The 17,375-nt window shown below is 40.6% G+C and overlaps 1 protein-coding gene across 3 annotated transcripts in view; it reads right to left on the minus strand.

Annotated features, from left to right (window-relative positions):
* Nucleotides 1–952: 952 nt before the first annotated feature.
* The window catches only part of fam135a (family with sequence similarity 135 member A), a 17,725-nt gene continuing 1,302 nt past the window's right edge, over nucleotides 953–17,375 (minus strand). Inside the window, exons 2-21 of one of the 3 annotated variants that reach the window (XM_084376154.1) lie at nucleotides 16,284–16,413; nucleotides 14,079–14,158; nucleotides 13,243–13,382; nucleotides 12,411–12,481; nucleotides 12,123–12,296; nucleotides 11,688–11,814; nucleotides 10,537–10,690; nucleotides 9,904–9,981; nucleotides 8,405–8,454; nucleotides 6,730–6,888; nucleotides 6,561–6,634; nucleotides 6,237–6,391; nucleotides 4,134–6,108; nucleotides 3,850–4,010; nucleotides 3,658–3,749; nucleotides 3,454–3,551; nucleotides 2,996–3,147; nucleotides 2,742–2,852; nucleotides 2,518–2,631; nucleotides 953–2,103 (exon numbers count right to left, since the gene is read on the minus strand). In XM_084376154.1, coding sequence (XP_084232280.1) covers nucleotides 1,898–2,103; nucleotides 2,518–2,631; nucleotides 2,742–2,852; nucleotides 2,996–3,147; nucleotides 3,454–3,551; nucleotides 3,658–3,749; nucleotides 3,850–4,010; nucleotides 4,134–6,108; nucleotides 6,237–6,391; nucleotides 6,561–6,634; nucleotides 6,730–6,888; nucleotides 8,405–8,454; nucleotides 9,904–9,981; nucleotides 10,537–10,690; nucleotides 11,688–11,814; nucleotides 12,123–12,296; nucleotides 12,411–12,481; nucleotides 13,243–13,382; nucleotides 14,079–14,158; nucleotides 16,284–16,360 — 4,248 coding nt within the window. In that variant the 5' untranslated portion in view covers nucleotides 16,361–16,413 and the 3' untranslated portion in view covers nucleotides 953–1,897. Of the gene's footprint in view, nucleotides 2,104–2,517; nucleotides 2,632–2,741; nucleotides 2,853–2,995; nucleotides 3,148–3,453; nucleotides 3,552–3,657; nucleotides 3,750–3,849; nucleotides 4,011–4,133; nucleotides 6,109–6,236; nucleotides 6,392–6,560; nucleotides 6,635–6,729; nucleotides 6,889–8,404; nucleotides 8,455–9,903; nucleotides 9,982–10,536; nucleotides 10,691–11,687; nucleotides 11,815–12,122; nucleotides 12,297–12,410; nucleotides 12,482–13,242; nucleotides 13,383–14,072; nucleotides 14,159–16,283; nucleotides 16,414–17,375 lie in introns of all 3 variants that reach the window. The other 2 variants (XM_084376153.1, XM_084376155.1) reach the window with 2 other exon arrangements.

A 17,375-nucleotide genomic window follows, 5' to 3' on the forward strand; every position in this document is an offset into this window, starting at 1 on the left:
CCCTTTACAACCCCAAGAATATTCAATTTGCAGTCATTATTTATTGTCTTATTTTTCTGTTCCATTATATGTAGTACATGTCTGATGTGTTTGTATATTTGATTGTTTTTCAATAAAGTTCATTAAAAACAATTTAGCAAAATTTCATCCATTACACGATGCTTTTCATCCAATGGGAACTTAATGGAGCCACCTGATTATTTCCCTTTCATGTCGTAATAAAAAACATTGTTTAAATGTCTAAACTGTGCTTCTGTGGAGATTAAGGCAAAGTGATTTATCTTCCATCATGGTGTGAAGATAAATCGTGTGTCCCTATACACTAACCCAATGTGCCATCTTTACCTTACACCCTCCATCTATCAGTCAGTGAAATGGTCCCCCTTTTCCAAAAATGACTGCATCGGCAGGACACAATAGTTGGGTTTGGGCTTTCAGACTCCCTTTATAGGATAAGGATAATATATACAGTACCTTAGTGGGAATGACAAGTGAAACCCACATTAAACAATCCTCATTCCTTCCTTCAATCCTAGAATAATACCAAGTGATTTTGATACCGTCAGTATTGTAACTAAGCATCATTGATAACTATGGCACTTCAAATTCAGATATTGACCATAGGCTTTTAAAAGAACACATCTTAGCGTGATGACACTGCCATCTGCAGGGCCATTGAACCCATTGCAAAAAACAAACAAATTAATAAGAGAAATGTCTGAATAAACAGAAAAAAACGGCAGCACAGTAACAATACAAACTTGTTACAAAAGGTGGCTGGTCATTTTTCCTTTATAAACTGCAGGTATCTCACTTTCAATCATATTAGTCAGTTAAGATTGCATCTGTAGGAAATATGAAATCACATAAGAAGTACTCTGAGACCAGGGGTGACACAACCTATCAGATCCTGAATACAACTCAAGGAAGAAAGAAAAGTCATATAACAAACTTCATAATATGCATATTTAATGGTATAGTATGATGATATATAAACAATTTCCAAGAAACATTTTTTAATTCCAACCAATACTTTCCAGTTTAAACACATAAATAATCACCAAATGATACCAACCAAATACTTTTGATAAAACAAGTTCATATGACCAACATGTGCTTGTGCTGAATTATGATCATTGCTTAAAACCCCTGTAATAAAATGTTGTTATGTTGTAGGCAAAGCTTTACTCTCCCAACACCAGGCTGGGTAAATGTGCAGAATGCTCCAATGGCGAGGAACAGCGTAAAGTATTAAGACCAAAGCCAAGGCTGCAAAGTCTGAGCAACAATCCTATTTCAAATGCAATCTTTGCCTTTAAAAATGATGGAAAAGTGTTGATAAAAAAGTAACTTGTACAAATGACCATTTTCAGTACAAAAGCTTGTAAAATGTAGTTGTGGTGCAAATCAATGCAGTGTCTCTTAAAATTGGTGAAAAACATTAGCAATGGTGAGGACAGTATGTGCAGACTTGACTTGGGCCAGCTCACCAAAACAGCCATTTAATTTTTGTAGCAGCTACATTTCCAGTTCAGCATCTAAAATGAAGTGAATAACTTGGAGAAAAATAATAACTAAATGTTACACATAAATAACACTGAAAATATAGCATACGATGGGGGAAATCATTCCCAAACACAAAAACAAAACAAAGTGTTAAAAATGGCAGTAGAAAAATAAAAATGGTGAAGTCCATATCCACCCTGATTCCAATATGAACAATGTGAAATTAAAGAAATTGTGATTTTTGCTCGCTTGTCTTTGAAATGTGAGTATACATGAAGGTATTTAAAACAAGAGATAATCCAGATACCATAATCAGAATAAGGTTTAGATGCAGTGAGGTATTAGCTCCACATTCCTCTCGTCCAGCCACGTGTTTGACTCTGTCACAGCTCTACTGAAAGAACTTGAGGCCTGCAACAAGAAAGAACTTCTCCAGGAAGATCTCAGAATCGAGGACGGCAATGTGGGCGGCCCGGCCAATGAGAGAGTTGGCTGTGTTGGGCAGGGCATGAATGACATCATATCGCACTAAATTACAGTCTTTGTTCTGAAGTACTGGCAGCAGCAGATTCTCGATCATCTCAGCGTACACAGGACCTGGAATAGGCAAGAGTGAAACAGGCTGAACAGGGCAAAGTTTTGTTGGATGTTCTTTAGTCCAATTAGTACCCTATTTATAGAATTGAACAAAGGTCAACAATTTAGATTGTATTCAAAATTAGCCAATCATGATTTAGTCTTCACTGTTTTGTGTCTTTTTTTTTTACAGATCAGATAAGGAAAGTAAAGGAAAGAAAGACCTGAAATGAGGCATATGTAGACAAGTAATAAAATTAAAAAGCCTCACCCTTAAAAAAAAAAAGTTATGTCATGCGCCAAACACTTACAAACTGCACTGGAGACTGCAAATATTCCTCGTCTCAAATTTTACAAGATTTACATTTACCAAAACATCTTGTCCTGACAAGGTGTTACAGCAGTGTGCCCACAAAGACTCCCGCTCCAACTCACCTGTTTGTTTGTCCTTTAATGCAGTTTTGCACATTTCTATTCGAGCAGAATGATAGGGGACATAGCGATCCTGCAGTGACCCCACCAGCACCACATTCTTGAAAAATTGCAGACCTTCAAAAAAGCAGATCAATAGAGAAATTATGTCAACATTCTCATGTTCCACACACACAGTCCAAGATGTCTCTGATGGGGAAAAAAATGAAAAAAACAGCAAAGCTAACCCGATTTCTTGCTGAGCTTGTAGAGGAAAGTTTGGCGAGGATCAGAGTGATCGCGGCACGTCAGCTGCAGGAGTGAGCCTGACTTTTTCCACTTCTGCATGAACCAAAGGCCTGGAAACAAAGAGACCAGTTATTCAACAGGCTTCACCACATTGACAGAGTAGACAGAGACAGAGAATAGCAATTAACAGACTGAAGGTAGCTTTGATAAGATCTATAATCTTGCACCACCAGCTAAATGTTTTGCATTTTACCTGTGTTGACCAGAGCAGAGCTGTTGTACAATGTGCCTAGGTGAGGTCCAGAGAGGGAAAGGAAGGTGTGCAACCTGCTCAGGTAACATTTAAACCGAGGCCGAGTTAGCACTGAGCGGACTATGAGGTTCCCCAAGGAATGACCTACAAAGCTGCAAAAGAAGAAAGACTTAGAGATCATAAAGACACCAAACATTTATATGCACCGCAGTCACACATCTAGTGAGTGAAATAGAATTTGAGTCAAAGCATTTTTTGCCTCAGCCATCTGAGCAATAAAGTGGGGTTTAAAAAATGGAAAACTGGAACTGGTTGCTATGGTAACAACTGAATTTCTTTCCTTTTTTTCCCAAACTTTTTACATAATTATCTGCAATGTCTTTAAAGACACTTCATATATCATGCTGCTACTTGACTTTTTTTTTACACTCTTATTTGTGTAGTAGACAACATTTTACCTTATCTTTGACACTGTGAGGTTGTATATCTGAATGTACTGCACTATTTCATCCAGCAATCGATCTGTCATCTGCTCAAAGTCAGCAAAAGTGTCATTCTGTGGATGAAAAGAGTATTTAATGAATGATTAATTTACAAAAGGTGTTACAGCTCAATAAGGCTGCTATCAAATGACAGTAGTGTCTGTGTACTTTCCCACTTACCTGGTTCCTCTCAGACATTAGGAAGTCTATACGAGCACCAGGCAGTCCAAGCTCCAGGTAAGTCTTCACCAGTCTCAGGTCTGCACTGTTACCTGCAGCAATAAAAGGGAACATAGAAGACATCAATGTGTTTTTCAAATAAAAGAAAGACTCTGACGGAAGTAATTTACACTGTAAGGTAAGGTTTCCTACCATCCAGGCCATGGACGCAGACTATGAGATGGATGCCTTCTTCACAGCTTTCATCTTCCTCTAAGCTGAAGTAGGGCACAGTGGATGCCAGCTCAGGTACCTCACTATACAAGAAGCCAGGCAGCTTTAGCTGTTTCATTTCATCCTTTGCCTTAATGAACCTGTGAAATTATATATATAAAAAAAATAGTTGATGAATATTAATTCATGATGTGTGAGACAGGACAAATATCTGCATAAAGTATAATAAAGTGGGATGTAAGAAAAACTGCAAGATGACTCACGCTTTCATCTGTGGTGTGGGTGCACATTCGTACCACCGCAGGTTAAGGGAGAAGGAGGTGGAGGGACAGGGAGGTCTTCCCGAGCTATGTCCAGCACTGCTGGATGCTAGGTTGGAGCAGATGGGAGCTTTTGATAAATCCTTTTGTTCGTGGAGGTAGCCAATGCTAAGCTGTTCAAACAGAAGACTTGTCTCTTGAGCTGCTGCATCCCCGACCCCGCTTTGCTCCTCATCAGCGACACCGTTCACAAAAGCATAGCCGTCCCCTTCCTCGTAGTAACCGTTCTCGATCATCTCGTGCTCCGGCTCATCCTCGTCCTCCTCGACCTGCGGTCCACTCTGGATTCCCAGCGTGATAGCAGATGTTTCTACAGGGCTGATCTCGGACACATCGGTGCTCGAGCATGAGCCAAAGTAGTTCTCTACCATCCCACGTTTTACCAGGTCTGTGCTACTGGTGGCAGAGTTACTGGAGGGGCAGGCAGTATGGGGCTCACTACGGGACTCTTTAACCACCCCAGAACCACCTGCTCCCTCTTGTCCCAGTTCGGAAATACCTACTACTTTGGGGTCTGCCTCCAAGTCAAAGGCAGGTTTTATTAGCCGGGAATCACATGCAGTAGGGTCAGATGTGCAGGCCACATCGATGGCAGGTCTGCCAGTGACATCCCCAGAGAAGACTAGACTCTGTTCCTGTACCAAGACACTAGACTTCCTGCCTCGGACTTCTGCTCCACTGGAACCCCTGGAGGAACCTTCGCCCTCATCATCTGAAGGCAGGGAGTTGATGGAAGTAAGAGAGGACTGGACTCCGCTGACAACACTTGTATTTTCTGGGTAGAGAATATCTGCTGCACCACTGGGCTTTTGCACAGAGCATTGCGGAACAGGCCGTGGTGCAGTGCTCAGGAGCGCCCTCTCAGGCTGTGGGGCAGCAACACCTGAATCAGCGACACCTGGCCCTGCACAAGTCTGCAGTCCCGGAACAAGCTGTGTGGCAAAGGAGCTGGGCTCGCTCTCAATGCCCGAGTCAGAGAGGCGAGACGAGGCACTGGGGGCTCCTCCATCTGGCAGCCTGATACAATCACTCTTTACTTGAACTGAGACCAGACCAGGCTGGACACGCTGTGCTGGCTCTTTACCTGGCCTTTCAAACACAGAGTCCACCACAGACTGTTTTGAGTCACTGAGGTCTGTCTGGGTGATCTCAGGAATATTACTGCTTAGAGCTCCATCAGTCCGACACGGCAGTAGAACCGTTACTTTTTCCCCTTGGTATGGGTCCTTGTTACTTGGTTTCACTTCAATTTGCTTCAACCCAGCAGACCACTGTGACAGCTTTTGTCCACCATGGTCAACTTGTTCATCTTTGTGAAATGGTTGGTTGCATGTAGCAATAGCCCCAGTACCTGCCTGAGGATTACTCTGTGCGTCCAAGTTTGTGGAAAGTTTGAAAAAACCTTTTTGACAAGCAGCAGTAGCTATATTGTCATCTGCGACAGAATCAGCAGCACTGTTTCCAGAATGTGCTGATGTGGCACCAGAGTCTAAAACAGAATTGGCATTAGTCCTTAAATAACTACTTGAGGCCCCCTTCAAGGCATCTCGTTCCTCCTCTTGGTTTAGGGGCGCTTCCCCTTCCTTGTACTTGGAACTGGTGTCACTATAAGGAGCTTTGAGGTTCTTATAGCCCACCAGAACTACAGAGTCCTTGGAGCCCTGTCTGATCAACTTCTTGGAGTTCTCAGTCTTTGAATTTTTCTTCAGTTTGACTGATTTGCCTTTGGATTTAGGTGGTGGATCATAGCTGTCTGGCCATGTGTTTTCAAAAGGGGTACACCTAGACTCAGGTATGGGGCTTGCTGCTGCTGCTGCTGCTGCTGCTGCACTGCAGTCCTTGGAGTTAGGCTTGTCTGTTTTGCTGGACACTGAGCCAGTCCTTGTATTCTGCATGCCCAGCCAAGGTCCATCACGATCTTCGGAATCAAATCAGGGTAAACATAAAAAAAAAAAAAGACCGAAACAAAAAGTATTTGGATTATAAACAAGGCCAATACGCTCACTGACTGTATGTCTAGTAGAACAATGATACTGTATTACTGACCTTCAGTGATGGAATCCAAATATCTATCCTCAAAGATGATCGGCAGGGAGCTAACATCACCATCCAGGTCTGCACATTCCACTGGAAGTGGAGGCAAAGACAAGAAGTAGCTGGAGCTTTTGATAGCATTAGTCATCTGCTGGTGACTGTGAGCACTGGGGGAGGGGGGAGGGAGGAAAGGAGATGGAGATGAAGAAAAAAAAAAAAAGAGTCAGGGTTTTCCATACTTGGGCTATAGTATTTCAAACAAGTTTGTACTGGCACAGGTTTGATAACAGCAATGTGATATTTCACAATCAAGACCAACATGTCACTGCAACTTACTGTAGTTCCTGATAGGCCAGAGCAGATTGTCTTGGATGTTCGAGACAAAAGAAAGCCTCAGCAAACCGCCTTACCTTTAATAACAACACAGAGTATACAGTCAAGAGGACTGTTAAGAGGTGTGAGTATAGAAATACATTTGTAGACAGTTAAAGAAGCTGGGACTCACTCTTAGTGTATGGTGCTCCATAGCTAGTATGGCAGCGACGTGCTCCTGCAGGGACACTACCTCTAGGAACTGTCCCCAGAGTGCCATGAGCAGAGAGCAGAGTTGAGCCAGGTTCATATTTACCAGTTCTGCCAGTTCATCAGGAGACTCTGCTTTATGCTAAAAGAATAGAGACACAAATCGACCACCAGAGGACTCAAGTGAGCATATTTTCTATAAAGACCAATGGCATGCAGCTTTGTACAATATGTTTTTGCCTCACAATAAGTAAAATACCATAAATAGATCTAACTTTTCTTGACGTTCAACTCTGGAGTTAGTTGTCACTCAAAGGCCTTCCATACACAACAAGACATCGGTATCACTTCTTTGCTCTGAAACTGATTGTTTCCAATGCTTTGTGCCGACGGCTTTTCACTGTGTTGAGCAAACCAGTGTACACTCAAGCTTGCACCCTAAGTTCAACCAGGTTGTACACTGGGTGCAGCAGTGCTGTGACTGGGCTGAACCGAGCAAAAAAAGCCAAAACTCCAAAGACACCATTATTATCCTTCATTTGCACCACATATTTTTTAGTAAATTGTTCAGCAACGATAGAGGGCCATAATAGATTAAGCCACTTCTCTGCACTGCTGAAAATGAACATTTTTAATCATAAAAAACAAGCTTGTTGTAGTCATATAAAGCTGTATGAATTCTATATGAAGTCTCAAAATGAAGTAGATCTATTTCCATACTTGTGTCAGTCCCATGTCATTGAATATATAATGCAAAATACTATATTTGGAAAGTGCAATATGCTGAAACGTACAAGAGGCACTTGACCTGCTGCATAATGTTCCACCATCATCCGCATAAACCCCTATCATTCCGCTGCTCTGCAACACACTCCTGATCTAAAGAGGGCCAACTTATCAGGACTCGAGCACCCAACCACTAAAGACTGGTTATCTCACCTACACAAATATGTAAATGCTTTCAGAGACTAGTTTTCAATGCCATTCTACCAACTGTTAAGCAATATCTGAATGCTTTTCAGCCAGCGGCATCTCTTCTCTATAATTTGCCAACACACCTTGAGTCACCTGGCAACTATAAGGGATTCTCACAATCAACTCTGGCTAAGCTTTCTGTGCGATGTAGCATCACTTGGTAATCATAATACTTCAACTTTAATATTCACTATGATGCATTAAAAACAACTAATCATAGTGAACTCTGAGCTCACTCAGCCTGGTTATGTTTTGCTCCTCTTATATGCAGCAACACTGCATCAGCTTGCATGTATGGTAACATTTGCTTCCATCTTTAGTTCACTATTACCTACAAAAACAAACTATTCAAAATCAAACAAATAGCACCAAGGACTATGCCCATACATATCCTTGCTTATCTAATGACTACTTCTATCATTTATAAACCTCAAAATGGTTGCACACTTCCAATAAATAAGGTCTTCACATTTATGCCCTCCAGTGCCACTCCAATAAAATATTTTTCACTTTTCCAACAACTTCTCTTTGGCCCTCTGCCATATTTACAATTAACCCCTCCTGCCCCATAAACTAGGCGCCAACTTGATAATGTGCCAGGCTTGTTGCTTCCTCTAATGTTTTGCATCATTGCCACTTGAAGAACAATTATTAAAGACAGAAAATAGCAGCATTCGACTTACCTTGATTTGGTCACATAACTCAGCTAGACGAGCCTCTAAGTCGAGTTGCTCTGAGAAGGCAGAGGAACGGTATTACTAACATTCACTTTTATAATTCATCTATTTAATTATACAGACAGTGTTTAGAAGAACCTGCAAAACAGGCTGAATTAGTAAGCGGTGTCAGAAAGTACTTTTATATATAAAGTGCATTCAAAAAGTATTCAGACCCCTTACTTTTTTTCCCCCACTTTGTTATGTTGCAGCCTTATGCTAAAATCATTTAAATTATTTTTTTCCCCTCATCAATCTATACTCAATACACCATAATGACAAATGAAACAGAATTTTAGAAATTTTTTCATGGTGGATTTCATTTCATTTTCAGGTCTCTCCAGAGATATTTGTTGGGTTCAAGTCACTGCTCTGGCTGCGCCACTCAAGGACATTCACAGAATTGTCCCAAAGGCACTACTGCATTGTCTTGGCTGTGTGCTTAGGGTCACTGTCCTGCTGGAAGGTGAACCTTTAGCCCAGTCTGAGGTCCTGAGCACTCTGGAACAGATTTTTATTAAGGATATCTCTGTACTTTGCTCCGTTCACCTTTCTCTAAACCCCGACCAGTGGCCCAGTCCCTGCCGCTAAAAAAACCGCAAAGCATGATGCTGCCACCACCACGCTTCACCGTTGGGATGGTATTGGGTAGGTGATAAGCGGTGCCTGGTTTCCTTCAGACATGATGCTTAGAATTGAGGCCAAAAAGTTCAATCTTGGTTCATTAGACCAGAGTATATTGTTTCTCAAAGTCTGAGTGTCCTTTAGGTACTTTTTTGCAAACTCCAAGCAAGCTTTCATGGGTGTTTCACTGAGGAGAGCCTTCCATCTGGGCACTCTGCCATAAAGCCCAGATCGGTGGAGTGTTGCAGTGATGGTTGTCCCTCTGGAAGTTTCTCTCATCTCCACACAGGATCTCTGGAGCTCAGCCAGAGTGACCATTGGGTTCTTTGACACCTCTCTTACCAAGGCCCTTCTCCCCGACTGCTCAGTTTGGGTGGGTGGCCAGCTCTAGGAAGAGTCCTGGTTGTTCCAAACTTCTTCCATTTAAGAATTATGGTGGTCACTGTGCTCTTGGGGACCTTCAATGCTTCCCCAGGTCTGTGCCTCAACACAATATGGTCTTTGAGCTCTGCAGGCAGTTCCTCTGACATCATGGCTTGGTTTTTGCTCCGATATGCATTGTCTGAATACTTTCTGAATGCACTGTACATTAGACATTACCAGAGACAGCCTACAATTCTACAGAACCACTGTGTTACAAGACTCTTTGGCCAAGGCCTAGTTATAAAGATGGAAAGAAAGACTGAGTGGTGAAAAGATAACATGACAGCAGCAATTATATTGTCTCTGGAAAGTGGAACATAGAGAGGACATGATGTTTTCTACAAGAAGGAAACTGGAGTGAAGAGGAAAAGGGAGAGAAAGGCAGGCTGATTTGAGGTACTGAAAGGGTTGGGACATACCTATGTAGACGTGCCTTTGACTTCGGGGATAGGGTCTTCTGAGTACTCTCTCATATAGGACTTGCATGCTGGGTTTGGCTAGTAAGATTGCACATATAGGTATATTTAACCTTTTTGTTATTTGGTCGGCTGGGATGGGTTAATATCTGCCCACTTGTGTGGAGTAGGTTTGGTGAGCCAAAGTTACAATGATGAGTTGTGTTTAGGAGCTGTTACAACTTGGCTTTAGTCCACTGGTGAACACAATTATCTACTGAATGCAAGTATGATTTTGTAAGTAACAAAAACTAAGATTAGTTAATTACAGTTAGATCCCTAAATTAACTTAGTGGGTTGCTTGTTGTGTAGTCTGTTTAAAGGGTAGAATATGCTCATGTGTAGGGATCGGGTGAAATGAAATGAGAACACAACAAAATTGCAATATGCAACAAACGCCAATGCTGAAAAGACAAAACAATGAAAATCCATCCAAAGCAAAAAATGAATCAGAAAGCGTAATACAATTTTGAGAATGTCTGAATCTTTCTCAGTGCTTATTATTATTTTAATAAGTCTGGGCATTAAAATTGTTTTACAACCTGCTGAAACCCCAAACTCTCATATGAAATGATGTGTAGACATAGTGCAGTATACCTAGTTCCATACGATGGGAGGAGGGCAGGTCCTTAGTAATAGAGGTGAAGTAGCCAAAGAGGCCCTGGTAGGCTAGTAGGAGGCTGGAGCAAAGGCTATGGTGCAGACTGAACGCATGCTGCAGACAGTGGTCGGATACCAGGAACGTCCTGCCCTGAGGATCACAAGGGACACAACAAAGAGGCATCAGATGCAGTCTGTAAACATTATTCTTGCTGTTCTGAACACTGACGGCAGTAGTTAACATATGGTTTGTAGCCAAATATCTCATTCTTTTTGCCAGTTTAAGTTAATATTTTTTAATAACATGTTCTGCATTAAATCCACACAAAAGGTCACAAATAGAATCTGGTGGAAAACTATTTTTTGTTGTGTATTGACAGAAAAGACAGAATAAAGAAAACGGTTAAAAATTGTAGGCCACTGCACCCTGTGTGCCTCATTACTTTGCTATTACAGTAACCACGACAGCCCAATCCATTTTGTGTGCAATGTCCACGTGGCGATGCTTTATAGCACAGATCCCTGCAGTGAAATGAATAGTGGTCGATGTGTTGTTATTCCCAAACTGCCCATTAGTGATGCATCCAAGGAGTGATGAGGGGCATTGCCTCTGTTCTGCCCGGATGACTGTGGTACATTCACAGCTTTTGCTGGCCACCTTTATCTGACAGGAGAGGCCAATTACTCCTGGCCAAATGTGACAGTGTTCTGAAAGTTTCCTCTTCCTCTGCAATATCTGTCAATAGCCTGACACATCTCCCCTTACTTCAGAGGAAATGAAGGCAACATTGATGAATGAATGCTTTGAGTCTGTGTAATAATCAAAGCATGTAGAACTGGCAGGCAGCCTTACTTTATCAATACATACCAAGCTCTTAATCCTTGCAGCTTTATGTCTCCCTCATAAAGGCAACAACCAGGTCCACAGCATATATTGAGTCATTATTAGGTTTATGACAGTCGTTCACTTTTTATTAGGTGCTTACTTTAGCCTATGATAACACAGCAAAACTTGTAACATAATGGTCAAATATTTGACCATTGTCAAACAAACAGACTTTTTTAACAACTCAAAGGTTTTGTAGCATCTATAAATAAAAAAGAGATTTCCAAAGACATTATTCTTGCTATGAAGAGGGTTCACTTACATCTGGTGATACTTGCTTGACGTAAGTGTTGCCGAACACCACATTCTCCAGAGGTGGGATGACTGAATCTTTGCTCTGTGCTGGAGCATTGCGGTTCAGCCATGTGGTTTTCACTGGTCGAGGCAAACTAGATAAACACAAAGACTCAAATCAAATTCAGCTAATCACCAGAAGAATTTAATTGGACACTTCTAAACAGGTTTTCTCCTCAGTGCATTCACTGCTGTACATGAATGTCAAACTACAATTCAACAGCTATGATGTTTACTCGACCTGTAATGTTCAAATGTTGTGTGGAGTAACTAAAAAGGTTTGTGTTGAAATTTACTGCTATCAACCATAGTACATGATGGAACGTATAACTATGTTCAGTGCAGGAAATAGCCATCTTCTGTGAGTGTCCACATGTTTTCCTGGGTTATGTAGCAGACTGACCTGATAAGGGGCTGATGTAGTGCCACGAGGGAGGCATGGATAGCTACAGAGATGACAGACAGGTGGAAGTAGTCAAACATGACATTGACGTGTTGGTGGATGCCTTGCTGAAGGCTAAAGTGCAAACGAAGTGTGCGCCCACTGATATTCTGTAGAGAGCTTGGATCATCTGGCCTGTGGAAATTCAATAAGGAAGATACAGAGGACCCTATTAGTGCCCTGTTTGCATGAGAGATGCAAATATCAAATTCTCGAACACTACATTGGTAAAAATGTTGCAACACCTACGTGTAATCGCCATCTGTGAAGTATAAATCCAAGAAGAGCTGGAAATCCATGTCATTGAGGGACTCTTCCACCTGATAACAAACAAGAAAAACAGTCAAATTTTGAGTGTGTGTAAAAGCAAGTGATGTTCCAAGTCAATCTGCACGAGCTGTATTACACCAATCAAGGTATTTTTTGTTTGATGGTATCAGCTCTAATAAGCCTAAACCTTTGGTTGTTTTAATCTGTTGCCCCGAGGACGCACCAGCTGTCAAAAACACTCCAATAGAACAGCTGAACCTCCGCATTCATAACACAAGGCTTCTCAAGCGAGTGAACTATGGAACGGCAAATACAGTAGAAGTAATTTCGCAGAGGATAATCATCATGACAGCTGTGCTGCTTTGAGTTCATAAAAAATCCCTTTGTCTCCATTTCAGCTTCAATTTGCAGGTTCACCGTGCCTCTAATGTGCTTAGTTGAAAAATCTGAACTTCCAAATTGTTTTCATATGGGTGCTCAAGAAAGACTGTTCCAATATTTCTGCCAAATAAAAGTTCCACACCAACTTCTTTCTCAATTGATTTTACACAAAACACCACAGGAGAGAGAAAAGAGAACATGTTTGCAAATAAACTCTGATCCAGGCTATAGTCACCTGTCAAACAAACTTTCTCAATTGGATTAGCTTTAAATGTACATCCACTTTTGGCCATGTGGACAGAGAGCAGAGGCATCATATATAAGGCATAAGATTGAGACTAGCATATACACAACAATAAATAATTTGGATTGGGACCAGGGGCAAAAAAGCAAATTCCTGGCAAAAGCACCACCTGTTTGTTAGACTTACTTTCTTCTCATCTAGCAACATCATCACTTTGAAGAGGAGGACATCGTTGACCACAACCTCTTCATTCTTGTACAGGATTTGGAAGGTTTTGCTGCAGATGACATCATCTTGGACTGAAGCAGGAAACGCCAGATCAGAGCCTAAATTCAAAAACACTGTGAATCACTGTGTAAAAAAAAACCCCCCAAAAAACCACATGATCTGGTACTTGACCAGGCAGAGGACCATTGATGTGTCAGGTGCTGCTATACATGGCTCACAGTTCAAAGATGGATTTTTGAGATCTAAACATAAATTAGATTATAAATAAGCAAGCCCACAGGTAATGATTTTCTTATAACCTGTGCAAAGAATTATCTGACAAAGTGCATCTAATTAGGTCTGCATTGAAAATGAAAGTGTAGCAGTTTCCCATTTACTCCAAGGTTCATTAGTCATTAAAATGGAAATTAATCATTAAAGCATTGGAAAACACACTCTCTTGGTGATCCTGTTTATTAATGAAACAAAAAACTGAGTGCTTTGTCTAAAAGGAGCAATACAAGTCTCTAAACAAGGGCGTGAGAAACAGGCACAAAGCCGGAGAGAAATGCTTAGAAATACTGAGAACAAGGAGTGGCATGTGAGTGGCCTGCCAACACAACATTAAGTCAACCAAATCTGCAATGACAAGTATTTCCATTGAAACAGAGGAAATATCCGAGTGGTACATGAAATTCAAGAAAAAATGTTAATTGCATCACCTGCATTTACAGGGAAGCAACTAGCAGTGTGTTGCTTTATGCATACTGCTGGTTACTGAAATATCACTTTACAAACATGTAAAGTACCTTTACCTCCTGGGTGAAGTAGACTGGTCTCAACTTTGTGTGGGACTCGGGGTGGCACCTTCAGACTGGCACGAATCTGGTAAAACCTGAAAATGCAGACACATTTTTAAGTGAAAACTTTCTTAGCCCACACTATCATTAGAGCCTCGGTGAAAGGGGAACAAACCACAAAAGGTTAGCTACAAGTGCCCCAGCTTGTAAAATGACACTACACCTTTCATTAATGAATAATGAGCACTTTCTTTTGCAGTCACTCATGTGGTAAACTTGAGCTCTTAAAGCACTGATGAGCTGGTAGCTCGGGGTTTTATCTCAGCAAAGTTAAGTATCATTACACTGCTGCTATAAAATAGAATTTCCAGATGTTGAAGACAAAAAAACAGCTGTTAGAGCCGTGAGTCATTGTACCTCCTTGGTTTGTTCCATGAAACATTGCAATTCTGTTTTTGTTCCACACCATGTTTGGTAAAAAAAAAAAAGGGGGGGGGGGAATCGCATTTATTGACAGGGAGCATTATTCCTAATTGACAGTATGACAGGTAAGCACAGGACACCATACAACACAGAACCACAACCAGAATAGTATCAAGGAGCAGCAAGTCTGAGCTGTGTTAAATTAGTTTCCTGGTGAAGAGCATGAAAAAAGAGAAAGCTATATGGTTTATTTAGTGTAATATGTTATGCTACACTGGAATGTGAGCTCAGTGCCATCAAACAACAATAGTGTGACATGATTATTTTAAGCTCGGTCTGTATTTTCTTACTCAACACATAAATAGTTTAGCTCAAACATGACTTTCTAACAAAACTATGTACCACATATTTGCAATAAATATTCAAGATGTTCCAAACTCAAAAGTTCTGAATTAGGCAGATGAGCCAATTCGAGTGTTGACCAAAACCTTATTTGTTGTACTTCAGTCATTTAATTTCTAAAGTATTGTTTTGTTATAACAATAGCAATGACTGCATTAGTCATCTGTTTATTCATATTTTGTTTCAATAAATTTAATGTACAGTATAATATATTAGGCTTCCTAAGAGATATATTTTATTTTTATGTTTTTATCAAGCACAGATAGTTTTTCCTATCCTTGCAGCACCATGGCAATCAAGATACAAATTTAAATCAACTGACACAGAAAAGAGAAGCTCCTCCATACCTGTGTCTGTGTGGTACACTTAACTCCAGTTCTGATATATAGGGGAATTCTTGGATTTTTAAACCTGGGATCTATAATTAGATATTTTTGTTTGTAAATGTCTAACAGAAACAAACATTTTTGGAAATCCAGCAGGTACGGAAGGCTGTAATGACCAACTCTGGTTTGACTAAAAATAAACCCTTTATTCAGTGCTGTTAGATGTGATAATATCAGGAGAGGATCAAGGGGGAGGTTGGACATCAGAGAGTCAGCAGGGGAAACCAGCTTGTGAAGAATGAACATTTTCACATCTTACTGGGTTTTATTTCGACCAACAAAGAGATGGTGCTTGTTAGAACAGTGGAAAGACAAATTAAGATGATTTGGTTGGTTGTTTTACTTTGTTTTGAGTTTGAATAAATGTGTTTCACAATATTAAAATGAACGTTTGGGATTCCGGTGGATTTGTCAAGAGCGACATAGTAGCTGTTTCTGCTTAAACAAGTAGGATCTTGTTTCAGAAAAATGTCTGTCATTTGAGGTATTCTTTCCATTATGTTGGCAGACATTTAGAACTACAATCAGAGGCAAAAACAGGCAGTTTCAGTGGCCACTTTTTAAAACATTAGCCAGTTAGTGTTAACATTTAACCTTGGACCTTTACCTCCGACGTTCACTCTGTCATACAAGAGAACCAATCCTCATTGTCACATAGAAACAGAGTAAAAGGTGTAAGTATATTCTACACTGTCTGAATAAAGAGCATTTTTTAAACCCCTGAAGGTCTAAACAAGGTTGCCAACTGTCCCAGATTGGTCGGGACACTCACAGTATACATGCTGGTCTCATTCTACCACAAGCTGCAAAACAAAGCTAGTTCAAGTCCCTTTAAAGCAAAGTATCCATGCTGACCTATTCTAATTTAGGTAAACTTGTCTGTATTGTTTGCTAGGGAAAGACATTTCTTTTTTTTTGTTTGTTTTAAAGCATGACTGAACTGCCACCTGCTGGAAATCCATGCCAAAACAAAGGAACAGAATATTAAGTGTCTAGAGACAACACTTACCCTCTTTGGAACAGGTCCACATTATAGAACTTGTGGAGCTCCACGGAGAACTCCACGGTGGCCTGGACTTCAGTCATCTTGGTCTCTACAGGCAAAGGTGCCTTACATCATGTGGGATACACCTGTTGGCCTACAGGTAAAGGTAATCAAAAGAGTCATCGCAGCTCCAGGACTATCTTTAAAAAGGGCTACAGCAAACAGGTTTTCGTAAAACTTCTTTTCCACAAACTACAGTATTTCCAGACAGATACAGACATACTGGTTGAAACCAGACAAGAACATGTGGGCTAAAATGATCTCCCAAGTCACTCGAAGCCGAGACCAATCCCTGTTATCTTCAAAAACCAGAAGCTAACAATTGGAATAAAACATCAGCAGCGGTCATACAGTCAAGAGAACAAGTATAAGACTGCGTACAACTTGTGCGATGGTCAACTATTTAGGAGAATATTAGTAGGACATGGTGAGATCTACATTTGGCATAGAAGCCATCCTCTCTTCTAGGTATAATTGGTTAACAGCCCAGACCATTATAGAAGTTGTATAACAGGATGAGGAAAAATACTATGAATAACATTGCAAAAATAAATCTGAAATACAATATCACCAATAAGTTGTGTTAGAAATAAACACAGACACAGTTGTCATTCAATGCTTACATTTTTAGCACAAGACTTAATTAGATCTAAGAAAGTAAAGGCCATGTAGTCATTTTTGGCTGTAGTATGGGGCAAAATAAAACTGGCAAAAACAATCATACAGACGCTCGCTAAATTAGTCATGTATGAAATGAATAAATCATCCACTGGGAGACAACATGTCTTTGTGTTGATGCCAGTGAAAACCAATATGAGACACAAACGGCCACCGTGAATTTGACCTGGTTGACACAGATGGATGCCTGATGCAGAACAAATACACTCAGGTTATGTTAATATCAAAATATGTCTCCATTCCTGGAAGTAGTGTTTTATAAGGCTTTAAATTAAAAACAAGTACACTGGGCACGACATAGAGGACACACAAGGGCATCAGTAGTTACATTAATTATTTGGCTGCCCTTGTTGCATTCATGTATTAACTTATTATACT

This window comes from Pagrus pagrus, assembly GCF_965226575.1.
Source record: "Pagrus pagrus genome assembly, chromosome: 15".
Lineage (NCBI taxonomy): Eukaryota > Metazoa > Chordata > Actinopteri > Spariformes > Sparidae > Pagrus > Pagrus pagrus.